General features: G+C 37.9%; 2 protein-coding genes and 1 long non-coding RNA gene across 6 annotated transcripts; 2 read left to right on the top strand and 1 right to left on the bottom strand.

The window, feature by feature from the left end:
- Positions 1–1,307: 1,307 nt before the first annotated feature.
- Positions 1,308–27,432, top strand: LOC121243977. The gene is made up of 3 exons (XR_005936355.1): positions 1,308–1,453; positions 13,431–13,441; positions 27,421–27,432. It is a non-coding gene; the product is annotated as an uncharacterized LOC121243977 (long non-coding RNA).
- On the top strand, positions 18,183–23,021 carry LOC121243971 (disease resistance protein RUN1-like). 4 transcript variants are annotated; one of them, XR_005936352.1, is made up of 6 exons: positions 18,183–18,914; positions 19,520–19,636; positions 19,715–20,615; positions 20,703–20,978; positions 21,075–22,872; positions 22,909–23,021. XR_005936352.1 is itself a non-coding variant. In XM_041142029.1 (6 exons), exons 1-6 carry the CDS (start codon positions 18,394–18,396, stop codon positions 22,794–22,796), a joined length of 3,429 nt encoding a protein of 1,142 aa, XP_040997963.1. In that variant the 5' UTR covers positions 18,183–18,393; the 3' UTR covers positions 22,797–23,021. The 4 variants fall into 4 exon arrangements, 3 of the variants coding, with proteins under 3 accessions (XP_040997963.1, XP_040997964.1, XP_040997962.1); XM_041142029.1 differs by having other exon boundaries at positions 21,075–22,187; positions 22,296–23,021; XM_041142030.1 differs by lacking the exon at positions 22,909–23,021 and having other exon boundaries at positions 21,075–21,197; positions 21,532–21,841.
- Positions 23,332–25,703, bottom strand: LOC121243974 (disease resistance protein RUN1-like). The gene is made up of 3 exons (XM_041142032.1): positions 25,014–25,703; positions 24,617–24,892; positions 23,332–24,512 (listed from the first exon to the last, which is right to left on the bottom strand). Exons 1-3 carry the CDS (start codon positions 25,665–25,667, stop codon positions 23,493–23,495), a joined length of 1,950 nt encoding a protein of 649 aa, XP_040997966.1. The 5' UTR covers positions 25,668–25,703; the 3' UTR covers positions 23,332–23,492.
- Positions 27,433–27,724: the final 292 nt, after the last annotated feature.

The raw sequence follows: 27,724 nt of genomic DNA, 5'->3' as shown, positions 1-27,724 counted from the left end.
TGTTCCATGTAGCCCGTGCTTTAAACTGGATGCTGTCTTGATGATCGCTCTTTGATTTGGAACAGTGGATTTTGTTGCATTTGGTCTGTCTGATAGCCCTTAAGAGTCTAACAAGCAAGCTTTATTAAATTAGGAAATATAGTCATCACAGCAGCACACCATGCAAGCCACCTCATCTACGCAAGCTGCCACAAGTCATCCCAGTAATCAGCAAATCTTGCATTTACAAGGATGATTCCAGAAGCAAACAAGGACAGCATTCTGTTAGGATTTTCTGTAAAGTTTGTTAGGCATATATTCTTTATTCTTTTTCTATTTTTGCCTTTCTGCATATACTATATATAGAATAAATGACCTAAGTTGTAAGTAGATAGTTTTATCAATACAGAGCAAATTCATTTCTCTGCTTTCTTCTTCGAAAACCAAAACCAACATGGTATCAGAGACATAATGGCTTTGGACAACAATAATCCACCGCCTCCTCCTCCCCCTCCTCCAACCAACAAAAACCCTAAAGATCCCTCTAGCCCATACTTTCTCATTCCGAATGATGGACCTGCAACTCTTCTCACCAGCCACCTTCTCACAGCTGATAACTACCATTCCTGGGCACGCACCGTTTGTCGCTCATTACGAATCAATATAGAGCAAATTCATTTCTCTGCTTTCTTCTTCGAAAACCAAAACCAACAAGCTTCAAGCTGCACTGGCTCTTTATGTATATGCTAATGGAATTATGGATTTCATAAAATTTATCCTTGCCAATAGGGTAAAGAATTGTTCTTAAATTATGCACATATTTCTCCTGTTGTTCGATCCCACTTCTGGAGCAACTGGGGTTAATTTACGAACTTCTCTGAGCCCCTCTCTCTCTCTCTCTCAAGTAGGGGTGTCAATATGTGACACGACCCATTAACCCAACACGAACACGACACGTTAAAAACGGGTTAGGGTTTACCCTTAACGGGTTCGGGTCAAAACGGGTTGACCCGTTAAGCCACGATAGCTTAACGGGTTGATAACGGGTCAACCCATTATAATCCGTTATGACTTGTTAAGAAAGTTAAAATTAAAATTATACCCTTATACCTAAAAAATAAAATTGTTGAGATTTTAATTTCGATATGTTTATTGTTTAGATTGTAATTTTGGATTTGTAGTTAATTTTATATTTTTTTATAGATATTGTGATTTTAACCTTTATATAAAATTATGTTTAACTTAACTAGATTAAAGTGGTTAACTTTGGGTTTGTTTCAATCCATTTACATAAATACGTCAAAACGGGTTGACACGACACAACCCGTTATGTTATTGGGTTGTGTTAGGGTTTGAGATTTTGACACGATAAGCTTAACGGGTCGGGTTAGGATTGACCTATATAGTATAATATATATGTCTTGACACGACATGAACACGACCTGTTAACACAATTTGACACCCCTACTCTCAAGTTGAGTGGGGCTAATCTGTCACTTTCGTGAGAAAGTTGACTGGTTCTTTGGGGGACCCTTCTTGTATCACCGCTCTCCACTATGATTAGTATATGTCACCTTCAACTCGAGTTTTGCGATGTTCCTTTAGGTTACAATATGAATTTTCTTTTGAAAAATATGTTTTTTAATGAATTTGCTTTTTTAGTACTGGGTTTGCTAGAAATACATAGTTGATATGACCTATGCTTTGCATCGGTATGACTTATTGCATTGTGTCTGTTAAAATGCATCATTTCCATTGTTAAGGATAACTAACACGAAAAAAAAATACTGAATTTGTATTACTTATCGTCTTCCTAGTTTTAGTTATTTTGACTTTTTAAAAATCAACTAGGCTATGAGCCTTTTGCTTTTTAACCTGATCGCATGGATAGCTGGACGTTAAAAACCAAAACGTTATAAGTGCCACAGGCACCCGCGTTGGGGGTGCTATCATACTGCTATCATATGTGCGTTATAATGTTCAAAAATCAAAAGAGAATGTCTTTCATCTGATTTATTTTAGAGGAATTTATCTCTCATTTCATTTTAGATGACTAGCTAAATGAGAAAAATAAGACAGTCAAGACAACTTTTAACTTCATAGAAGACATTAATTTATGAGACAGTCCATACATGTATATTAATTTATGATCAGAATGTGATAGGAAGTTCAAAACCAATTAATATTTGTGATAGAATATATTGCAGCTTATTTATCAAGTTTAATGTTAAATGGAGATATTTTAGCATATAATATTACAATTGAGTTCTTTAATAAATTTTTTCTTGCTTGATGAAGTCTAGGGGATAAAACTTCTCAATTATTTTTCATATAGATTATCAAACTTAAATAGTTTTCTTGAATTATTTCACTTTGGGTTCTGTATTAAGAAGCCTAATATTGTATAATATTAAAATACTTTGGAATACAAATTAATGAAAAGTTTATTATTTCTCATAAATTGAACTTTAATTTAATTTTGGAGGGGCTACATCATAGAAAATAGATCATGAATAATGATATATAGAAATTATACAAAAATTTGGGACTATAAGAAAAAAAGTGAGAAGCATTTATATGTATATAGAAATTTTAGAACATTTTATAGAGGATATGAGAATTATAAATATTTAAGAGATGTCTTAACTCTTCTCTCTATCGTATTTCTTGAGAAGGAGGTAAAGAAAAATGGTTACTCCCTAGTCCTATTGGGTGAAGTCATCAGTCACTTCGGCAAGCCATGGTGGCAGGATGGAGAAGCTAGAAGATAAGTGGGACAATTTGCAATTGATGGAGGAGTATACGACTATTAAGGTGGACGATGCAATCTCGAATGAGTTGAAATAGAAGGGAGACAAGGGCTTGGTGGGGAAGATATTAATTGAGAGGAAGATTGGAAAGGAGACTATGAGTCGAAAAAGGTAAAGGTATAGAGAGTAAGCAAGCCAGCAACATTTTAGGAGGTGAGGAGAAATATTTCCGTGGTTACATTTGCAACCCAAGCAAGTAAACAAAGAGTATGGGAAGGGAAACCATGGTTGTTTGATAACAATTTGTTTGTCCTTAATCTGTTTGACGAATTTACCAACCACAGAAGGTGAGATTTGAGCAGTAGATTTTTTGGGTACAAGTATACAATTTACCTTTGGCATGTGACGTGAGATTGTGGGAACAAATTGATAATACTATTGGAAGGGTGAAGGATGTGGTGGCCTAAGAGGATGGGAGTGGATGGCAAAACTACCTATGCGTTCAGATCATATTGAACTTAACAAAACCAATTGCAAGAGGAAGAATAATTACCGTGCAAGGATAACAACAGTTGGTCTCTCTAGGGGTGGCAATATGTTACACGACTCGTGAACTCAATATCAACACGACACCAAATTAGCGAGTTTGGGTTTTATATTAACAGGTTCAAGTCAAAATGGGTTGACCCGTTAAAATACGATTGTTTAATGGGTCAATAACGTTTCGATCCACTTTGACCCATTAACGACCCGTTTTGACCCGTTAAGGGACTCAAAATTATGATTTTACCCACAAACCTAAAAACTAAAAATAAAAAAACTAACTACACTACTTCAAAAGTTAGAACTCGTAAAAGACTAAACTATTTTCTTCAGTCTTCACGCCACAGCACCCCCCTTCACTACTAGGGGTGTAACGGGTCCGGTTCGATCTAATTTTGGATATATTTTAAAACCGAACCAATATATACCGGTTTTGAGATTTGAAGAACCGATACCAAACCGGTTACACTCCTAAATTGGTACTTTCGATTTTACCGGTTCTGGTCCGGTTCGGTCCGATTTTTCCGGTATATTATATAGTATATATATTATAGTTATATATATTATAGTATATAATAATATAGTGATAATATATTATAGTATATTATAATATATATTATAATTGTATTACAGACTATAGTAATAATATATAGTTATTTATATATGATTTTTAAATTTAATATTATATTAATTAGTAATTTATCATATAATACAAAATTATTTTATATAAGTATATATATTATATATAAAGTATATAATATAAAAAATCATACAAAAAATATTTTAAAGGCACTGGGATCAATTTGGGAGAAACCAATCAACATTAGTTGAAAATAATAAGAAGAAGGAGGTCCACCATGTGATCATATATCAATTTCTTTAAAGGCATAGTCGTATCCTTGTATTGGGGAACTCAGAACCACCAAATACTGACAAACAAGCAATGCTATTAGAAAACTTCGTAAACTTCTCAACTCAAACTATCAAACCCAGATTGTAAACCTAAAAATAATCAACTTTAAATATCAACTATTTCTGTATTTCTACCAAACCCAGTACAAAAAAAGCAAATTCATTAAAAAACATATTTTTCAAAAGAAAATTCATATTGTAACCTAAAGGAACAGCGGAAAACTCGAGTTGAAGGTGACGTATCAATGTTTTGAATACCGTACTGGATGACGTACCGGTCAAGGCACTGGAACGAAATATTTCGATACCGGTACCGTTTAGTGTACCGTTTCGGGATAGTCGATATATGAATAAATTATATATATAAATATATATAATAATTATATTCTAAAATAATAGTTTATATATGAATAAATTATATATAAATACATACATATATATAAATTATAAATAGTCTAGTCTAAATTGGGGGTCAAAAAATGAACTTGTAGTTTGAAAAAATGGAAAAAAAAAATGAAGGCCGAAATATCGGCCGGTACAGGCCGAAATTTAGGCCGAAACGGCCGGTACCGGCCGGTATTTAAGCCGGTATGAAATACAGATAGTATCTGTACCGGCCCAATGGCCGGTACGGCAAATATCGGCCGCAGCGGCCGGTACGAAACAATTTTTAAAATTTTGTGACATATACTAATCATAGTGGAGATCAGTGATACAAGAAGGGTCCCCCAAAGAACCAGTAACTTTCTCACGAAAGTGCCAGATTAGCCCCAGTCAACTTGAGAGAGAGAGAGAGAGAGAGAGAGAGGCTCAGAAAAGTTCGTAAATTAACCCCAGTTGCTCCAGAAGTGGGATCGAACAACAGGAGAAATATGTGCATAATTTAAGAACAATTCTTTACCCTATTGGCAAGGATAAATTTTATGAAATCCATAATTCCATTAGCATAAACATAAAGAGCCAGTGCAGCTTGAAGCTTGCTTGTTAGACTCTTAAGGGCTATCAGACAGACCAAATGCAACAAAATCCACTGTTCCAAATCAAAGAGCGATCATCAAGACAGCATCCAGTTTAAAGCACGGGCTACATGGAACACACTAATGACTCGGGCCACTAACTTCAATAGAGACAGGACAACTCAAGGATTGCAAAATTGTTCTAAACAGAGATTATGAACTAGAGCGGCACCAAAATGAAACTCTTTTACGAACCAGAGCTTGGTGTGATTTGTCGATATATGGAAGTCACAAAGGCCTTCAGCAATTGAGGGGGGAGTGTTAGGCTATTCAACTACTCTATATACTTTTTCTTTTCCTCCTCTTTTTTTTTATGTCGGGAATTTGGACCCAACTTTGGAGAGTAAATCCCGGTCTCATGCACCACATCCTCGAAATTTTTTCTACACAGAACTGGTTAAATCTTTGGCGGACCCACCATTGTAGAGTAAACTTCGGTCCTGTATATCTCAATCTTGAAAGTTTCCCTATACGAAACTGGTTAAATCGTTGACTTTTCAGTCGACGGTGTGGCTCCAAAAAATTGTTTATACCCATGAGGTGTTGAACTTTAAACCTTAAGGGGAATGATAGCCCAAGACCAAAGCCTTCACCACTTAGGCCAACCCCTTGGGATTTAGTCTATATACTTATTCTAAATCACTCAAACCATCCGTAGACACAAAGACAGAGATTAGCACCAACCATTGCACTGTCTATAATCCAAATTCGATAGGCTATTAAAATGTTTCCATTGCCATTTCCACGGATAAAAAAATGTCTGCCTTAGCCCGATCCAAATTACCCATTTTGACAATTCATTTCCATATTAACGATCATTCCCAGGCCGGTGACAATCAAATTTGTGCCCAACTGAGCATTTATTTGCGAAATAACCCTATACCCACAAAACAATGACCCCTAAATCTCTACAGATTTATCAAATTCACAATCTCCCAGATTAAAAACGAATATAAAATATTCAATCCTTCGCAAAAAAGTGGATCAAGCTTAAACACAATGAAACTGTATCGACTAATCACCAAATTAATTTGAATTCGTGTCTGGGCAGATACTGAGATGGCCAGATGATGATCTCAGTACAGTCATATCCTAGTGCATACCAAATCAGTGCGCATATATATCATAATTTGTGTAATGATCAGTGCATACCAAAAATGACCCCTGAATTTTCAATTTTATTGATCTGTAATAGAAATGATTTGTGCAGCTTTAAACTATGTAAGTTTTACTTATTTTCTTTTCAAAACAACTTATTTTCTTTAAGATCCACTTAAAAAAATCTATATTTTACAAAAAGTATGCACGAAGATTTACATACTCAATATCTAGCATTGCTACTACATCCTGAGAACAAAGAATAAGAGAAAAAGCACAAATCGGAAAACCCATTTGGTCAGATATAGCATGCTTTTTCAATGAGGAGGAAAGAGAGAGAATAGTAGATATACTACAGGGTTCCTGCTGCTATCCAAACATTAATATAGACTCTTGTGGACAAAGCTCTTATCACTATTTCAAGGAAAAAATTGTGGATTTATAATTTGTGGCATCGTGATGATATTCGCCAAGTACTAAGCGAGAATACCGTAAGTTTGTACTGGTCTTAATTACACAAATATAGAGAAGTACATGTCTAAGTTTTAAGAGTTCTATTTGAACTCTATGTCCCACTCACCCATATCTGATAGAGTTTTAAATAGTTGTTAGAGTTATAATGGGATTTAAACTCCTACGAGATAAGATTAACTCTTATCTCTAATTATAGTCTGACTCAAAGACTTAGATTTCATGATGGCCAGAAATCTATAAATAGGACTGAGGGGTTAAAGGGTTCTCATCTACAACATTAGAGTGCCTTTAGCCATCGGGAGATACTAGTGAGGCCAAGTTGCTAGGGTGATCCTTCTCTCATAGCCAGATTCATTTCTTCATCAAACAGATGTAGAAATGTACGTCTTTTAATATTATTGTTTATTATTGTGGATCATACAAAATCAAAGATCCATCTATTAATGTTCATGTTAAAATATCTAATATGTGGTATCAGAGCTTCAGGTTATAGATTTTTATGATCTCAATGAAATTTACAGTAAACATGTGCTTTCATATATTATGATTTTATCATTCTGTGAAAGATTAAAAATATTGATTTTACAATCTAAGGAAAATTTTATAACGATTGATTTTGTGTAATATGAAATTATGATGCACTGACAACTATTAATATATTTCGGCTTTGTATCTATTTCTCCTATTACGATTACTTGCATCTGTTTTGATTGAGTGTATTTCAAATATTACGCATTGTTTACATTGATGCGTGTTGGTAATAAAAAAAAAAAAAAAAAATCCCGATAACAACTCTGGTGGAACCGTGTGGTTGAGGTTGAGGAACCACCGTATATGGTGGAACCACTGTGAGTGGTGGCCATGTCACTACACGCTGCTGTGCAAGGAGCTAGACGGGACAGCACAATGGGACTGTGAAGTCCCGAATGGGTGCCATTCCTGCCTAAATAAAATCTCGATGGAGGACGGCGCCGCGAGGAGGCTGAGAACCCCTCACCGGCATCTCTGTAAAGGCAGTAGAGGGCGGTGCTTCTAGATTGTGTGTATGTGTATGTGTTAATAATTCAGGCAGGCATATAATATATTATTATTATGGATAAATATCAACTAGTTACATATTAATTATTTATAAATTTTTAAAATCTTATAATTCAATAGAGTTCTACTTGTTAGTTGTACAAATTCAATATTAGATTTATTATTTATTATTTGTATAATTTAATAATTATTAAATCTTATGAAAATAAAAAATAAACAACTGGAGCTGACTCGAGCTTATTTTTGGGTCGAGCTCGAGCTCAAGCTCGAATTGGGAGTTTAGCTATCGAGTCGAGCTCGAACAAAGATTAAATAAAAATCTCAAGTTTGAGCTTGAGTTTTTTTAGTCGAGCCAAGCTCGTTAAGCAAAAGACCGGCTCAGCTCAGCTCAGCTCGATTACAGCCCTAACTGAAGAGTTCGACTGCTGTCCTTCAAAGAAGGGGATCTAGTGCTTAAGGAGACGAGACTAACCTCCCACAAAGAAAGGAAGCTCGGTCCAAAATGGGAAGGGCCTATTGGCTCAAGGATGCTAAAAGGAAGGAGTTGTCGAGCTGTGGATGTGGAACATCTCATGAAGTATTTTGTATGAATATTTCACCAATAGGGAGACATTCTCATCTAGTCGTGTAACTCTGATCTTTCTATAAAAATGTTCAATCATTTCCATACTACTAACATGTCCTAGGAACTATCTAAGTCAATGCTCCGTGCTCGCACCTCAGCAATATAGGAGGGAACGCTTCTCCAAAGTGTCTCGGTCTCTCCTTGCCACCCGGCGAGGTCGAAACCATCTAAGCCAATGCTCTACACTCGCAACTCAGCAATATAGGAGGGAACATCTCTCCCAAGTGTCTTAATCTCTCTTCGCCACCCGACGAGGTCGGAACCATCTAAGCCGATGCTCCGCACTCGCACCTCAGCAATATAGAAGGGAAAATCTCTCCCAAGTGTCATAGTCTTTCCTTGCCACCTAGAGCAATCAAGTCCATCTCTCGCCTGACCATGCAAGCCAATGCTTCGCGCTCGCACCTCGACGATATAGGAGGGAACACCTCTCCCAAGTGTCACAATCTCTCCTCACCACCTAACGCGATCAAGTCCATCTCCTGTCTGGCCATCTAAGTCGATGCCCCATACTCGCACCTCATTGATATAGGAGGAAACACCTCTCTTAAGTGTCCTAGTCTCTCCTCGCCACCCAGCACAGTTGAGTCCATCTCTCGCCTAACCATCTAAGCTGATGCTTCACGCTTGCACCTCGGTAATGTAGGAGAGAACAACTCTCCCAAGTATTCCAGTCTCTCCTCACCACCTAGTGTAGTCAAGTTCATCTCTCGCCTGGCCATCTAAGCTTATGCGTCGTGCTCACACCTAGGCGATATTGGAGGGAACAACTCTCCCATGTGTCCAAGTCTCTCATCGCCACCCAGCACGGTTGAGTCTATCTCTCGGCTGACCATCTAAGTTGATGCTCCACGCTTGCACCTTGGAGATATAGGAGGAAACACCTCTACCAAGTGTCTCACTCTCTCCTTGCCAGCCAACGGGGTCAGAACCACCTCTTGACAATACGTTTAGCATGCGCCTAATGCCCGCAGCTGACTCGATAAGAGACCCACACTTGTGCTGAGCACCAGTGGGTAGCACATTCACTTGCGAGAAACACACCGTGGTGAAGGAGACTTAATCGAGCCCTAAGTCGGACTGGGGTGAAGAACATTGAAATTGCAAAAACAACAATAGGCAACAAACAATAAAAAATAATAATAAATATGTGTTCTCAAAGTACTAAAAGGGAGAGAGAGTACACAATAATAGAAAATGTCAAGAATGGCATTCATTATGCGTTTGGAGTTCTACAAAGTACTAAGTTCCCTGTGCCAGGGTGGGCTAGCAGAAATAGCAGTGGTATAAAATAATAAAGAAAAGCATGTATACAACCATTATTAACAAGTCAGGGATAAGGAGCCGGGGGCTAGAAAGCATTAGGCATCAAGTCACACCCTAAGAAATCAAGGAACTGGAGTGAGGAACTATCGAGATGCAGGGTCTTCAGGTGGAGTTCAAGAAGGTTGACCTCAAGGTTCTCAAGAACAAAGTCTCGCGTCTTTTCCAAGCCGTCCTGATAACTGTAGCCCTAAGCCTTGTTCTAGATAGTCCTAACCGTCGTTATCTTAGGAAAGATCCGCCTTAGGTCTTCCTAAGCAAAGATCAACTTGGCCTCCATGGAAGCAACCCGAAGATCATGGGCGACAATCTCGCCTTTGGCTGACGCTAGCTCGAATCTTAGGGTCCCGAGTGCTTCGCTTGAGGGAGTCGTTAAATCTCGTGGGCAACCAATCCTGAGATCTTACTTTCTCCTTAAGCTGTTGTCGCTCCCCAAGCTCTCACACACGCTGCAGTTCCAAGTCTTAGAGGGATTTGTTAACCTCTCAGACAGCTCCGTCCTGCTCTCAGCAGCACTCTTTTAACTCCGCCAGCTCGACTGTCGAGCGGGACAACCTCTCTCAATAGTGTCTCGCTCCTTACCAAGCGTCTTGACCTCAAGACGAAAATGAGCTATCTCTACATCCCTATCGATCCGCTCACGCCTGAGGCGAGCAACCCTTTCGCGAAGGCGAGAGCCCCTTTGCTCCTTCCAACACCACCGAAACACATCGATGAAAGCTTCCACTGAATTGTTTCTCTCTGTTTGAGCCTCAAGCACTTCTTCATGGGTTTGAGCCACGAATGCCTATAGCCCACGAACCTCCCATTCCAAGTCGGCCCTCCTATCAACAATCTAGGCCGCCAGGTGATCGATCCACTGAAGCACTAAGGCAACATAACGGTTAAAAATAAAAAGAGAGATAGAAAAATAAGAAAAGGAACAACCTGTGAAAGAAGCTTACTAGAGACAAGAGCCCTCGGAGCAGGCCAGCTGTGTCACAAACGGCTTCCGCCCGGATCGATTCTGAAAAATCTCGTGGTGACTTGTCCCCCTCCCTGGGGGACCCATGTGCTGACTGTCGCAGGCCTCCCCTACAACCGGGAGTTCCAACACCCCCGTGCTGAATGGCTCTTCAGCTGAAGGCTCTACCACACCCTCAATGTTTACACCGCCAGCTTGAGGATTCCAATGCGCCTTCGTTTGCCTTTGCCTATTTCAGTCAAAGCTTCTGCCTTCGCCTATTTCTGCGTTGTCCCTGCCTTGGATGAGCGTAGGAAGAGGAGTAAGATGAAGAAGTTGTTCCCCCATCTAGGTCTGGAAGTAGGAGATCATCTCGATCGCCTCAGGATGAATTTTGATGATTGAGTGAAAACTGGGGGTCTTGCATTCAAATGGTGTCGAGGGGAGTGAATGGGAAGTCTCTCCCCCCCTCCCGCTGCCTCGAGTGTGGCCACAGTCGAGAATGTCCCATTCGTACTCTCTAAGGGGACGCTGACAGCGACTGAACCTACTGGAATAGGGTCTAGAAAGGTCGCAATAAAGGACATGTCAAGCTCTCGCTCCTCCTAGTCAGACACCGTGAGCCAATCTTGACCACTTGGCGGGATCGGAGCAAGAACCTATTGCTATATCGAAGCGCACCTCGGGTTGGAAGTTGGGCAGTTGACTCCCATTGCCACTGGAAAATCGGCCTCTCCTTACTCCATGATGGCTTCAATTTCGTATGGGGAGGATGGGCTGCAATGAAGTGCCCCAATTGGTATGACAGGCTGAGCCCGTAGGGTTTGGCTCAAGCTTCTAGGGTAGAAGCCCTTTCCCCTAGGCTACCAGTGGAGTTTGACAACCCACGCATGGTCTCGACGAGGCCCATTTTTTCCTTCTCCCCTACAACCGAACTATGATGCCTTTTCTCATTGCGAAAAACAAATGTCTCCCTCAGGAAATTGCAGTAAAAAACGCTCAGCTGGTCAAGCATCACCACAAACTGTTCGATGTTTGCCTTGGTTAGTAGGGCCTCACTCCAAACATCCTCCTAATTCCCTTTTACCTAGGCGTAAACCCTCCTAATGCGAGCATGCTTGAGGGTGGACAAATTTATTGTGAAATTTTTGTCGTCAGGGACGACTCCCCACAAGGCTCGGATAGGGAACTCTTGGAAACTTCCAACCCCATCTCGACACAAAGAAGAACTTCTTGAACCAATTGTTGAAGCGGGAGAATCGCTATTCAGTGCGGTCCATCCCAAATTTGGATTGGGACCTAAAACTACACACATTGTCCTCACGACCCTGAATATGATAGATGTAGAAGAACTTCCTAGCTGTTAGGTCAGGATATTTCTCATCCTTGGCACCCAGCACCATGCGCCAAATGACGTAGCAAAACATATCTTTTTTTTTGTAAGTAATAAATTATTTCATTGATAAAGAAAATAGGCATAGCACAGGTACACTGGAAGTATACATGTGAATGCATATATTTAAGAACTAGAAACAGTTACAAGGAAATCATGGAAGCTAAGGCCATTCAAATCTAGAGTAATGGCCCATAAAAACAAAATCTTCTAGAAAAAATTGCTAAACTCTTCCAAGGAGTGCTCATGATCCTCAAAAAGCCTCTTGTTTCTTTCACACCAAATATATCAAAAAATACATATGGGAGTCATCTTCCACACGGCCACGATCTGTGGTGTTATAATGATCCCTCTCCAGCTTGCTAACAGTTCCACCACCCTACTCGGCATTATCCAAGCTATTCCCATTCTACTGAAGAAGTAATTCCAAATATCTCAAGTAAAATCACAGTGTAAGAGTAGATGGCTCGCCGTTTCACTACTATTTCTACACAAACAGCACCAATCTGTGATGATAAGGCCATGTCGTCTAAAATTATCTATGGTCATAATCTTACCTAGAGTTGTTGTCCAGACAAAGAATGCAGTTTTGGTTGGTGCTTTACTCCTCCATATGGTCTTCCATGGAAAATTATGCCTTTGTTACGTAGTAATAGAGTCATAGAAGGAGCGTACCGAGAACTTCCTTTCCTAGAGGGTCTCCATTCCAGCGAATCTTCAATTATGGCCGCAATAAGAGTGATGTACAGCAAGTTCAGAAACTCCACCAAACCAGTCACTTCCCAATCATGCGCATCCCGAGTAAGGCTAATATTCCACTCCTGTGAACCTTGGTTAATTACCCACAAATCAACCACCATAGCTTCCTTCTTGCTTGCAATACTGAAAATTATGGGATTAGCATCCTTCAAAGCCGTGTCTCCCACCCACACATCCTTTCAAAAGCTAATCATACTCCCATCCCCCAAACACAACCGAGTATTACTAGCAAAGGAGCACCAACCTTTTCGTATATACTTCCATAGCTCCACTCCATAAGACCCCCTACCTTCTTTAGAACACCAACCCCCCTGCTCACTACCAAACTTCATGTCGGTCACCCCTTTCCATAAGGCACCCCTCTCATAGTTGCCACAACCATTTACCTAACAAGGCCTTATTAAAATCCCTCACATTCCTAACCCCCAAGCCACCATCCCTCAAAGGAGAACATACCTTGTCCCACCCCACCAAGTGGAATTTAAATTCATCTCTTATTCCACTCCATAAAAAGTCCCATTGAATTTTCTCCATTCTAGTTGCAATGCTAGCGGGAAGAGAAAATAAAGATAAGTAGTATGTGGGAAGGTTGGATAAAGTACTCTTGATAAGAGTGATATGCCCCATTTTAGATAAATACAACATTTTCCACCTGGCCAGACTCTGCTCAAATTTTTCCAGCACCACCTCCCAAAATGTCTTAGCTTTGAAGGAAGCCCCCAATGGAAGTCCAAGGTACTTCAAGGGCAATGAAGAAACCACACAACCCAATATGTCAGCCAACCCTCTGATATTGTTTACATCACCAACCGCAACCATCTCCGTCTTAGCAAGATTAATCTTCAACCCGGATACCGCTTCGAAACAAAGTAAGATGGCCTTCAAAGATTGAATATACCCTGCATTTGCCTCACATCAAAACATCAATATCTTCCACGCATTAGGGTGGAGTTGTGCCGAGACTAACCCAACGAAGTCTAGAATGTCTAGAACAGGGCGGTAGAAAGGAAGTCGCAACCCGTTCGAGAATATCATAGAAAGCTTTCTTGGCAAACCCCTTCGAGTCCACGGCCCCCTGGCGGGGTCTCGGGATCTCCAAGGTAATATAGTCTAATATCCTGAATGAATCATGCACAACATACATGTCTAAGCGAGAGGTAGAAGCGGACCAGTACTATCCCTTAAAATACTTGGCCTATGTTTGTAATGCTTTAAGGCCCAGGAATTGGGATAATCGAACCTAGCCCACTATCATGGGAAGAAGGCCTAGATGGGTATAAGCGACGGCGCATCCCCATCCAAGTAATGGGCAAAAGGTTGTGTCACATTAAATGCCCTGGCATGGAGCGCGAGGATGAGATCCTGACTGAAGATCCTATTGCCGACAAAGAATTGCCGCATTTAATGCAGCGATATGGCAATCTGAGTTGACAAGACTCCAACAGGGAGGATATAAGTAGCGTAAAGATGACAAATGAAGGATATAACTATGTATGCATTCCTAACTCTCTCTCTCTCTCTCTCTCTCTCTCTCTTCTCTCTAGTTCTCCCACAGAAAATGTCTTTTACTTGGGTATCGGACATGCCCCAAACACACCCGACCATCCTATTTTATTTATTTTACAGGTTCAGGGTGTGGTCTGTCCTAGCGGTTATAAAACACATCTTAACAATCCCGTCAAGTCATTCACGAAGAGCAACGTCTTGCCCAGCCACCCCTGAGCTCATGGAGCCACCGGCAGCTAGCAACCAAACTAGTCGGCATTCTCTGTTACCGCCATGGGGTTCCCACAACAGCGTGCTCGGGAAGCTAGTACATCCCCCTTGTGGCACGCAACGAGTTCCTTGGGGCCACGATGGCATGCTCGAGAAGCTGGCTTGCCACCCTTCTGGCAGGTAATAAGTTTCCTCTCCCCGCGGTGTGCCCAGAGCTGCCACAAACACATGACCAAGAGGAACCGCGGACAAGACTGGGGAAAGAACGTCAAGGAGTCTCTCACTGGTCTCACAATGGCGGGTGCGACAAAATACAAGCACGTGGACATGTAAATTGGATGAAAACTTTATATATATATATATATATAATTATCTGAACTTTGTCTCCGAACTAAATCTAGTAATATCTACTACCTTTAGACTATGAAACCTTTAAAAGTCCATAAATTAAATCATGCTTTTGTGGTGATGGAACACGTACCTTTTTAGCTAAGAGAAAGAAGGGAACTTACGACTACTTTGAATCACTTACAATAACATAAATGAAAGCCCATTTTGCAGTTAAGACGAAGAAAATGACTAAAAGAGGATTAGTAATTGTTACCCATCCTGTAAATGGAATCCGAAGTGATTACCCACTTCTCTCAAAGCATTTCTCCACATTCGCACCTTCTCAAAGTCCTCAAAACTTATCTCATGTTTGGCAAAGGCCTGAGCCAAAAATCCCCTCTGATGTCGCACATCACTAGGATTCACATGGTAGAAAATGGGCAAAACTCTAATCTTCCTCTCTTTCATGCATTCAATAATTCTTGCAAGTTCTTGTAAGCACCATACGGAAAACGCAAAATTTTTTGACAACACGACCACTGCCACGCTCGAATTCTCAATTGCAAGCAAGAGTTCTGGGGAAATGGGTTTTCCAATCCCAATTGTTTCAACCTTAAAGGTGCGAATCCCTTTATCAGCCAAAGCGTGATATAGATGGTTGGTAAAAGTATTGCGGGTGTCTTTTCCTCTATAAGCTCCTTGGTTTCAGATTCAGAATATGAAGAGGAAATATACGAATGGGTTGTTCCAAGCTTTTTGGTGTAAGACATTAAGATTGTAAGCGATACAATGACATATTGAGCCGAGTAATAAATAGAAAGACGCACATTATAAAAAATCAAAGTGACAGATAAGTGTTACATTCAGTCAACACACAACAATCACACTTCTTATCAGTACACAAAAGCTACACGTACCAAATTAGAGATATTATATATTGAGTGGGTGAAACTTTATTTCAGATTTTATATTATTCCTCAAGGACCTCTATATTCTAATATTGATTGATCTTTACTGAAATATAACGCAAATGTAGCTAGCATATCTCTGGTTCATGACAGACGGTATTGCAACGGATCTAACAAAAACCTTGAAATACTACAATTATAAGCACTTTAATGCAAAAGCCTTTTCAAATATGAAAAATCAAAGACTAGTGAGTTACGCCTCCTGCCTACTGGAGTACTGGGATGAATATCTTTTGGAATCCTTGTCAGATCAGTTTTCTGTCGCGAGTTTTTTCAACCTCATTATTTGTTTTAGCTTCTTCCGTATTGAATTTCCTATATTTCTTTGCTGCTTTATATTATCTGGTTGTTCAAAACAAAATAAATTTCCAGAGATTAGGCCCCGTTTAGATAGATAATTCAGATGGGATATTTTAAATAGTATTAAAATAATATGAGATGATTTATAAAAAAATATATGTTTAATTAGTGAAATGAGATGAGTTAATTTTAATTTCTGAGATTTGAAAAAGGTGCAAATTCTATAGTATTTATAGAATACCTGAATTTTATACTGTTTATGTACTATTTACATATTGTTCATGCCAGTTTTTAATGTTTATATACTGTTCACGCACTATTCATATTTACATCAGTTTTGACATTGTTTAAATATTTAAATGAATGTTTTAAAAACTTAAAAATCAAATATTATATTTGGATAGCTAAAACTACTATACCATATACCTCTAGATTAGATATCTTCATCTGTATTAGTTGAAAGCTTTACTTGGATGGGATTGCCATTATTGGTACTTCGTTACTAAAACCTTTTGACTTTTTCAAGCAACATTTAATTGCATTTATTTTTATAGATGAGACAGAGAATTGAGATAAAAATTAAAAATAAAATAAATTATTATTAAAAATATTTTTTAATATTATTATTGATTTAAGATTTGAAAAAAATAAATTATTTATTTTATTTTGATATAAATTTAGAAAAATTATAATGATGAGATGAGATGAGATGAGTTGTAAAAACAACCAAATGAGAGTTAGGGTGACGAGTAATACTACTCATCATCCCAACTTTCATCATATTTTCATCATCCTATAATGTGACATTAAATGATTAGAAATTATTTATTATATTTCACTTGTAAACTTATCATTTAATAACATATCATGAGATGATGAGAGGATGATGAAAGTTAAGATGATAAATAGATTTTCTCATCTCAAAAACCCAACTATTGAATTAAAAGTCTTGACAGTATTAGATTCTAATTTGATTAAACCTTAACACCCAATATCATAACATTTTACAACTATTCCGTGACTTGAACTCATAGTTTCTACTATGCAATAACACTATTACTTTCACCTGTCATCAGATTTACAGAGAATGTAATGCTACTGCTGATAGCCTGGCGAACCTTAGTGCAAAGGGGTACAATTCCACATATTACTATGTACTTGACCTTTCGAGGGAGATTAGAGGTCTTTTAAGAGTCGATAAAAATAATTTCTCGTATCTAAGACGAAGATAATTGCTTCCGTTTTTGGTTTTGTTTAGAATTTGCAATAGGATTTATGGCTTTATTGGATTATTGCATAATGGATTTAGTGTTGTTTTACGGTATTCTTCTATTACAAGTGAAGGATTTTTTAATAAAATTAGAGATGGACCATTCTTGAACATGTAGTCCTAATTCTTTAAAAAAAAAAAGATCGAATTATTGATCTAAAAGTCATAAACCATTTCGTACTAATTTAGTTAAACTTTTAATTCTCGTGATAACACTTAACTCGAAACAATAAAAAATAGGAAAAAAGAAGGAATATCTACGAAAACTCGATTGGATAGTAAGTTGAGATGAGATGAGTTGTAATAAAAGTTGAAAATTAAATAAAATATTATTTTTTAATAATATTATTATTTTAATATTTGAAAAAGTTGAATTATTTATTATATTTTATATAAAAATTTAAAAAAATTATAATGATGAGATGAAATGAGACAAAAGATTTTTACTATCCAAACGCGATCTAATTATTAACTCATTAAGATAAGCTGATTCAATATATGATAATCTAATAAGGAAAATGTTAGTATCCTTTCAAATGTTTCGTCCAATCATATATTTTAATTTTTTTTATATTTTTAATAATTAAGAAAGTGATTATTAATGAATTTAATTTTATTTAATAAAAGTTAGAGAGATTTAAAAAAATACTCTAAAAAAGCTTCTTTTTTTTTTCTTTTTTTTTTTTTTTTATCAATAAACTATTTACACTTTGTGTGCACACCATTGTCCATCTAATAAATTAATAATGATTTCTTACGTGCAAACGGAGAATCGCTCAATTTCGTCCCTCTGTTCGGAAGTTGTAGACCACTTTCCCGGGAAGCTCTATCAAGAGGTGCAGTTGACTACTAAACCTGCAGCTTGGGGACTTCAAGGATTACCGTGAATTTCGGTCACGCGCTAAAACATTGTTATAGAATCAAATCTCTATACTTTAGGCTTAGCAGAGTGTCCAATGGATTCCGCCAGCAATGTTCAGATTGTCCCCTCATCGTCTGATCTTTCCTCTCCTATCTCCGAATCCCCATGGGAATATGAAGTTTTCCTCAGTTTCAGAGGTGAAGACACTCGTTATACTTTTACTGAACGTCTATACGAGGCCTTGGTCGAGAAAGGGGTTGTCACCTTTAAGGACGATGAAGAACTCGAAATAGGGAAACCCATTTCGCCTGAACTCATATGTGCAATCAAGAAATCGAGAATCGCAGTCGTCGTCTTGTCAAGAAACTATGCATCTTCCACATCTTGCTTGCAAGAACTTGTAAAGATTGTTGAACGCGTGGAAGAGAGACGGATGAAATTTTTTCCCATCTTCTATCATGTGGATCCAAGCAATGTTCGGCATCAGAGGGAGACTTTTGCAGATGCCTTTGTAGAGCATGACAAACGTTTCAAAGAAAACATAAAGGAGGTGCGAGCGTGGAGAGATGTTTTGAAAAAAGTGGCCAATCACTCCGGATACTCCCTAAAGGATGGATAAGGTTTAATCATCTTCTTCTACCGAGTCTTTTTTCTTTTCTTTTTTTCATTCTCCCGAAGGAAAAGAAAAGAAAAGTAGATGAACAAAATTAGCCCTATAGACCAGAGTAGTTGTGCTTAAAGGTCACTGCTAATAATCTTTTTGCTTGGTAGTTTACGCAGGGATCGTTGGATTTTAAGTATTCCACCTCCCCTGTTGCACCTTATAATCTGCTGCCTAGTATCTCCCAAGTAAAAGTGGTTTTTGGCCATTATTGTAACTTGCATTCTACCTGCCATTTTATAATTTATAGTGGCTGATATCTAGGTTTCAATTAACTACTGAAATCCAAGTTTAATTTCTTTTTATAACTTTTAACAATAAAACAGAATGCATTTTGAATAATACATTAATTTCTACTTCTTCAAGTCAGCATCAATATGTACACATAACATCCAAGAATTAATTTATTTTCTTCGGTACACAGCCAAAACAAGCTGGACTATGTTGTTATATGCAATTTCAGACCTGTTTGCCTTGAGATGAAAAAGTAGAACATCAAAATTTGCACGTGTCTTTGGTTTTCTTTGATCCCCCAAAAGATTATGGTTCTTTCTGACAGGTCCGAGTCAATGCACATCCAAACCATTGTTGGAAAGATATCCCGTGATTTGGATGGTACACTCTCAGGTGTTGATGAGGACAACCTTGTTGGAATGGACTCCCGAGTTGAGAAAATAAAATTGCATCTGGATATGACTTTGAATGATGTTCGCTTTATAGGAATATGCGGGATGAGTGGGATGGGTAAGACAACGCTTGCACAAGCTGTTTTTAAAAGGATCCGTAGTCAATTTCAAGCTAGCAGCTTTCTCAACAATGTTAGAATGGAGCACGAAAAACATGGTTTAGCTACATTGCAGCAACAACTCCTCATTGATATGAAGTTAAAGAGTGAAAAAGATAAAGCATATGTGTGTACAGGAATCGATGAGACAATTAAGAGATTGCGTTACAAAAAGGTTCTTCTGGTTCTTGATGATGTGGATAATATAGTACAATTAAAAACATTAGCAGGGAACCATAATTGGTTTGGCTCAGGGAGTAGAATTATCATAACCACTAAACACAGACAGCTATTGAAAATACATGGAGTACAAAATGTGTACATGGCTGAGAAATTGAATGAATGTGATGCTCTACAACTCTTTTGTCAAGAAGCCTTCCACAAACCCCATTGTGAAAAAGGCCTTCTAGATCTATGCGAGGGGTTTATAAGTTATGCTGATGGGCATCCTCTAGCTCTTACAGTTTTGGGATCCTCCCTGTTGGGAAAAGAAAGAAAGCTATGGGAAAGTGCTTGGGATAGGCTAAAAGAATTTCCTGACAAAGTTATTCAGAACACACTTCAAATCAGTTTTGATGCTCTGGGGGATACGGAGAAAAAACTATTTTTAGATATTGCCTGCTTCTTCAATGGGGAGGAGAAAAAAAGAGTAGCTGATATACTAGAAGGTTCTGGTTGCTACCCGAAAATTGATATGGAAAATCTCATTGACAAATCTCTAATAACCATTTTAGAGAGAAAATTGTGGATACATGATTTACTACAGAGAGTGGGTTGGGAAATTATTCGTTGTCAATCCCCACAGAATCCAGGAGAACGCAGTAGGTTATGGCTTTGTGACGACGTCTTTAAAGTACTAATGGATAATACAGTAAGTGTAACAATATTATGGCCATAAAGATTCTTCTAAAGTGTTCATATACTTTCTCTACACTGATTCATTGCTCTTGGTTACTAGGGAACGGCTTCAGTTGAAGGCATGATGCTAAACTCATATCCACATCAACAAGAATGCTTGAAGCCTGAAGCATTCTCGATGATGACAAATCTGAGATTGCTTAGAATCTACAATGTGCACCTTCCACTGGGCCTCAGTTATCTTTCTAACGAGTTACATCTTATGGAATGGTATGCATATCCTTTGAGATCCATACCAAGGGGTTTTCAACCAGTCAAACTTGTTGAGCTCATAATGCCTCGCAGCCGCTTTGAGCAGCTACCAATGGGATTTACTGTAAGATTTTTAATTATGTTGTTGTATTTTTTTTTTTTTTTAAATAAGTTCTTAGACTATTGATTTTCCTCTCTTTATTTTTCTATTTTATCACAGAATTTAAAAAGGCTGAAACTCCTTGACCTTAGTGACTCTCGAAACTTAATCCTGACTCCTGATTTCACTGGTTTCCCAAATCTTGAGAAGCTGATTCTTCAAGGCTGCACAAGATTGGAAAAGGTTGACCCATCTGTTGGAGCTCTTGAAAGGCTTATTCTATTAAATTTGAGGGATTGCAAATGTCTTAGAAGCTTTCCACACAAGATCAACTTGAAATCTCTTGAAATTTTAATTCTATCTGGCTGTTCAAGACTCAAAAAGTTTCCAGAGATAGGACAAAATATGATATACTTGTCAAAGCTTTATTTGGATGGGACTGCCATAGAAGAATTACCATCATCAATTGAGCATCTAACTAATCTAGTTCTATTGAATCTTCAAGATTGTAAAAGCCTTTTGAGTTTTCCGAGAGTCCTTTTTGGTTTGGCATCTCTTAAATCTCTTATTCTTTCAGGGTGCAGGTGTCAACCAACTAAATCAGGGCATCCACTTGGACTTTCTCCCATTTTATCTCCAATTGATGTCCGTCTCAACTTTGTACAACTAATTTCTTTTTCTGTCCTATACTATTTGATACTGCCAAACACATATCTCCGCATCCTCACCTGTGTTGAACTTATTTTATGGACACATTTTTTATGTGTTGCCCGACAACATGAGTCAAAACCCATTAACTTATTGTTGCCAAGGTCGTTCTCATGGTTAAGCTCTGTGGTGTCTCTAGATTTAAGTGACTGCAATCTATTGGATGGAGCATTCCCTGATGATCTTAGTCGCTTATCTTCTTTACAGTCTCTAAATTTGAGCAGAAATGGCTTTATATGCCTGCCCAATAGCATTTCACAGCTTTCTAAGCTCAAATTTCTTTGCTTGGATAATTGTACCAAGCTTAAATCATTGCAAAATCTTCCCATAAGTACACAGTTGGTGATGGCACGAGAATGTACTTCACTGGAAAATTATTCTGGTCAAGTGGTTGTGTGGACTTCTGGTGAAACTGGATTCACTTTTATTAATTGTCTCAGCCTAGCCGATGATGAAGAATGCAAAGTAGGCGAGGTTTTCTTGCTTGATTCACAAGTCCGACCACTATGGCAAAGATACATGGAGGTTTCTCTCTCTCTCTCCCTCTCTCTCTTACATGCCCGTACACTTGCGAACACTCACAAGTATATACCCACACTGAAAATATTTTTACTTAATTTCAATATTTTGCAGGAGAAAATTCATCAAAGCCAAGGACTTCAAAGCATTTTGCCTCAAACAGAAATTCCGAAGTGGTTCAGCCATCAGAAATATGGGTCATCTGTACTGATCCGGATACCTCCTGATTTGTATGAAAATAGTAGTTGGAAAGGAATTGTGTTGTGTGCTATTTTTGTAGTCCACAAAGATTTGATCAGCAGCATTTCTCCTAGTCAGGATCCATATTTCCACAAGTTCAGACTTCGTTTGGACATGGATGGAGGTCTTGTAGATTGCCCTCAAGTCTTTAGCATTCCCAAAGATAGATTCCATGCAGGTTCGTTTGGACTTTGGCTATATCTGTCCCATGAGAGGTTTAGGGACAATTTAGATGAACGCAACTGCATTAGCCCTTCAATTACAACCCACAGTCCAGATGTTGAGATTAAAGCCTGTGGTGCGCGTATACTGTATGATACAGATATGGCTGAGTTTGTACAGAATTTGAGCGAGAATAATTTTAGGATTTCTTAAGACCTCCTTCATCAAGGCCATGAAAATTCATGGAATGTCATCTGAACAATTCCCAAAGGCATCTGGCAGAGGGAAGGGGACGCCAACTCGTTTTTCATTCTCTAGAGAGCACGATACGGAAGTCGGAACCAGAGCAGGTGCAGAAAACTGGCATATGACTTGGGAAGGTGACCAAATCGTGGAGTTGAATGTAAAAATATTTTTAAGAATGGTGAGAGTTAATGGTTTTATGTAATTTTCCCTTTTTCGATCCAAACACTTAGTTGTTTGATCAATTCCATGTAAATGTCCAAGACATGAACCAATCCCAGTAATTTTGTTTTATAACCAATCCCAGTAGTACTTGTAGCAATCATCATCATATGCATTCTGAGAAAATTCTGTTCTTTTTCTTTTCTTACACAAATTATTGCCACACCATCACTATAATTCTGTCTTGGAAAAATAAATGAATAAATAATATTCACGACATTAATCCTAGAAAAAATCTAATGTTTCTTCCAAAATATCAATCTCAAATGGAACTTTGTCGACAGAGTCTAATTCGACGTAGATCATGTCCAGCAAGTGTGCATTGGAAAGTAGATTTCGAACATTGTCGGAAAGTCTCTGTCTAAAATATGAAACAAGATTAGGTTTCAAACCTCCTCCAACGCCCATGCATGCATCCTCACAGGAAGCAGATGAAAAGAGATATCAAGAAGTGATAAATCCCTCTTCGCCTGAAGTCCACACCATACCTTGACTTGAATAATTTTCCAATGAAGCACATTCTCGTGCCATTACAAATTGTATGCATAAAGGAAGTTTAGGAATTGATTGAAGCCTCCCACATTTATCCAAATTAAGAATTTTAAGCTTAGGAAGCTCAGAAATTCTCTCCGGCAGCCGTGTAAAATTGTTTCCGCTCAAATTTAGAGAATGCAGTGAAGATAAGCGATCAAGATCATCAGGGAGTGCTCCGTCCAACAAGTTGCAATCACTTAAATCTAGAGAGACCAAAGAGCTCAACCTTGAGAATGACCTTGGCAACAAGAAGTTGATGGGCTCTATCTCAGGAAGTTGGGCAGCGAAGAAGAAATATGCCCATAAAATAAGCGTAGCACAGACAAGCAAACTGAGATGTCCATGTGGCAATATTACGAAAAATAGGATCAAAAAAGAAATTATTTGAGGATAAGTGGCAGTGACACGAACTGAGGACAAACTATAAGAGCGTCCAAGCGAATGCCATGATCTAGTTGGTCGACACTCAAATCCTGATAAATTGAGCGTTTGAAGAGATGTCACAGAACAAATGATGTCTGGAAAAGCCGAAAAGTTTTTGCAGTCTCGGAGGATCAATAAAGTCAGGCCACTTAGATGCTTGAATGATAATGGTAGTTTTTCAACAGCACTCCCATCCAAATAAAGCTTTGACAAACGTGTCATGTTTTGTCCAATCTCTGGGAATTTCTTGAGTGCTGAACAGCCAGATAAGATCAAAGTTTCAAGAGATTCAAAGTTGATCTCGGGTGGAAGGCTATAAAGACATTTGCAACCTTCCAGATCTAATAGAATAAGCCGATTCAGAGCTCTAATAGATGGATCAATCTTGCACAGGCTTGTACAACGTTGAAGGATCAACCTCTCAAGATTTGGAAATCCATTGAAAATAGAAATCTCGTTGAAGTTTTGACAGTCACTAAGGTCGATGAGTTTTAAACTGTATAAATTCTGTTGCAAAACAATCAGTAAATATAGAAATTAAGCAGTTAAGAACTCAATATAAGTGTATAATATTGAAGATATCTGCGAAGATAACAAAAAAAAAAACTCACACTAACAAACCCCTTCGGTAGTTGCTTAATGTGGCTGCAACGCATAATGAGTTCGACAAGGTTATTGGGTTGGAAACTCCTTGGCAAGGATGTCAAAGGATATCCATGCCATTCAATGACAAGTAACTCGTTAGAAAGATAATCGAGGCCGTGAGGAAGGAGCACATTGCAGATTTTAAGCAATCTTAACCTCTTCATTTCTAAGAAGGCTTCGGCATTCAACTCTTCCTTTTGTAGAAGTGAGTCTAGCACTATGCTTTCAACTACATTTGTTCCCTGACAATCAATCAAGAACATGCAATTAAGTTGGTGAGGAAAATATCTGAAAAGTTTGCCAAATATGCTAAAAGCAAATACTTTTTTAAGTTTGATTCTACAATACTTATAATTCCCTTACTTTATTGTTCTTTAGCACGTTGAGGACATCCTCACAAAGCCACAACCGACTACGTCTTCCAGCCTCCATAGGGGATTCATTACTAACAATTTCCCAACCCACCTTTCGTAGTGAATCATGCATCCATAATTTTTTCCCTGCAATGGTAATGAAAGATTTTTCCTTGAGAACCTCTATACCTATGTTTGGGAAGCAACTAGAATTATCTAGTATATCTACAACTCGATCCTTGTCCTCCCCATTGAAGAAACATCCAATATCTAAAAATAGCTCTTTCTCTGTATCCCAAAGTCCATCAAAGTTGAATCTATCTGCATCCTCACTGTTTCTATCAACAGCTTCTGCTTTTAGGTTATCCAGCTCAACTATCCATTGCTCTATGCTCTTCCCATACAGAGAGCAACCCAAGTTTTTAATAGTTGAAGGCAGGCCCTTGGCATAATTTACGAAATCCTTGCTAAGATCCAAAAACTCCTTTCCACAATTCGGTTTGCCGAAGGCTTTCCAAATAAAGAGCTGTAGAGCATCGGACTCATTCAGTTGTTTAGCCAAGCATACATCTTGCACTCCATGTCTTGCCAACAAATATCTATTTGTGGTGGTTATAATGATTCTGCTTCCAGGGCCAAACCATTCACGGTTTCCTGCTAACATTTGTAATTGTATTTCGGTATCAACGTCATCAAGAACAATAAGTGTGGAGTGCAAGATGCAAGTTTTTAATTTTTAAGTGTGGAGTGTGAAGGTGAATAGTAGCTGATGTGCAGCAAACTCCTTATCATTTTTATGCTACCCGGAAGATTTATCCTGACAACAAAAAATGTTACATGACCTTTTTATATATTTTCTTCCATTTGAAGTCCTAGCGTTCAGATAATAATTTAAGAAAATCTATTTCACAAAAGAAAGAAATATTGAATTTATCTGCTTCGGCAATTGTCGACCGATTATCTTACCAAAAGATTATTTTCTATATTCGAGATAGAGAAAGAATATTAAATATTAAATAGATTATTTAAGATTATTTAATTTATTTTCTATATTCAGATAATAATTTAAGAAAATCTATTTCACAAGAGAAAGAAATATTAAAAAGATTAAAAAAAATATTTATTATCTTATTATTTCATATCTAAAATATGGTGAATAGAAGATTTTCTTTATCGTTGCCTCTTAACTTGCTCCATTTAAAGAACGGGTAAGAGCAGTGGTTAAATTTAACATCAATATGCCCTTTTAACTAATTGATTAAAAAGCATGTTTTATGTTTTCTTGAGAAATTATTCATCTTCAATTAGATGTCTAATTTTCAATGTACGCCGTCCCTAACTATGGATTCCCACTGCTTCTTCTACTGTGTGGTAGGGGTGTGCAAAATTCTGAAAATTTCGACTTCGTCCGACTTCCGTTCCGACTCCGACTCCATCAGAATTCGGAGTAGTTCTGAATATCTATTCGAAGTCGGAGTCAGAGCTCCAAGAAGCTCCGATTTTGACTCAGAAATTTTTTTTATTGAACACTTGCGCTGGAGTGAGGTGTCGAGCGCACGTTGTATTGAACATTGGCTCGAGCAGAAGTTGAATGAACCTCTCTGGAAGAGTTATGCTCGAGCGACATGTCGAGCAGAGAGGTTCACTCGAGCGACATGTCGAGTGGAAGTCGAGCGAACCTCTCTGGAAGAGTTCCGCTCGAGCGCCACGTCGAGCGCACGTTGAGTTTCGATCTTATGTCGGAGCTCCGACTCCAGTTCAGAGTCGGAGTCGGAGCTCCAATTTGGCTCCGACTCTTGTCGGAGTTGGAGGTCGGAAACGAGGACTCCGACCGAAGTCGGAGCCCAACCCTAATGTGAAGCAACTTAGCATGATCTCATGCCCATTAACTTTGACTGACAAAATAGTACCATTTTCATTTTCGTTTTGCCTCGGTAATATGGAAAAGAAATATTCTTTCTTGTTATGTTATAATTGTTATTCGCTAAATTTGATTTTTGTTTATATTTTTAAATAATAATTTTTTATTATTATAGAGAATATGATGATTAATTTAATATAAATTTAAAATTTTGAATGATTAATTAAAAGAAAAAAAATTATATTAATTAAATTCTAAAAATTAATATCAATATTTTAAGGAGATGGATAGAAAAACTCTATGAAAAATTCAAAGAGATAATAATATATAATTGCGTATTTCTATACGAGGGAAACAACTTCTTTTGATATTTTTATTTGATTGTTGATCAAAATTATTATTAATTTTTTTATTTAATAATTAAAAAAAAATTTTAAATGTATTGATATATTTACCTAGCTAGCCAAGAGCACTCACAATTTTATTATCCTAGTAGCTAAAAAATGTCTGAAAATGAGGATGTTTCCTACTCATGTTCTTCATTGATCTGCACTAGAAACTTGGAAGACTTTGACGACTTTGACGAATCAAAACCTTATTACAATTCCAAACTTTTCCAAGGAGTTCTTTCCTGGAGGTTTCGCTCTTCCACCCTTCATGTAGCCCACGTTGAGAGAGAGAACTTCATGTAGAACTTTAATAGGAGATATATGTTTCTTGAGATTTTTAAATATTATATAAAAGAATAAATTCACTAATACATACCAATATTATTGATTTAGGATATCTAAAATATTGATAATTGGCATTTATATCTTTTTGATCAAGATGAACCGTATCCATCCATGTTCCTCTCCAAA

This window comes from Juglans microcarpa x Juglans regia, chromosome 8S, assembly GCF_004785595.1.
Source record: "Juglans microcarpa x Juglans regia isolate MS1-56 chromosome 8S, Jm3101_v1.0, whole genome shotgun sequence".
Lineage (NCBI taxonomy): Eukaryota > Viridiplantae > Streptophyta > Magnoliopsida > Fagales > Juglandaceae > Juglans > Juglans microcarpa x Juglans regia.
This window is presented reverse-complemented; position numbering and strand designations above follow the sequence as displayed.

Excerpts from the sequence above, each read along its gene's own strand:
- LOC121243971 (XM_041142028.1), top strand. The coding sequence starts at position 18,394 with ATGGATTCCGCCAGCAATGTTCAGATTGTCCCCTCATCGTCTGATCTT. Across the intron at positions 18,915-19,519 it reads GGATACTCCCTAAAGGATGG|GTCCGAGTCAATGCACATCC; the intron begins ATAAGGTTTAAT and ends TCTTTCTGACAG. Across the intron at positions 20,616-20,702 it reads AAGTACTAATGGATAATACA|GGAACGGCTTCAGTTGAAGG; the intron begins GTAAGTGTAACA and ends CTTGGTTACTAG.
- LOC121243974 (XM_041142032.1), bottom strand. The coding sequence starts at position 25,667 with ATGTTAGCAGGAAACCGTGAATGGTTTGGCCCTGGAAGCAGAATCATT. Across the intron at positions 24,893-25,013 it reads ACGTGCTAAAGAACAATAAA|GGAACAAATGTAGTTGAAAG; the intron begins GTAAGGGAATTA and ends ATTGATTGTCAG. Across the intron at positions 24,513-24,616 it reads TACCGAAGGGGTTTGTTAGT|AATTTATACAGTTTAAAACT; the intron begins GTGAGTTTTTTT and ends GTTTTGCAACAG.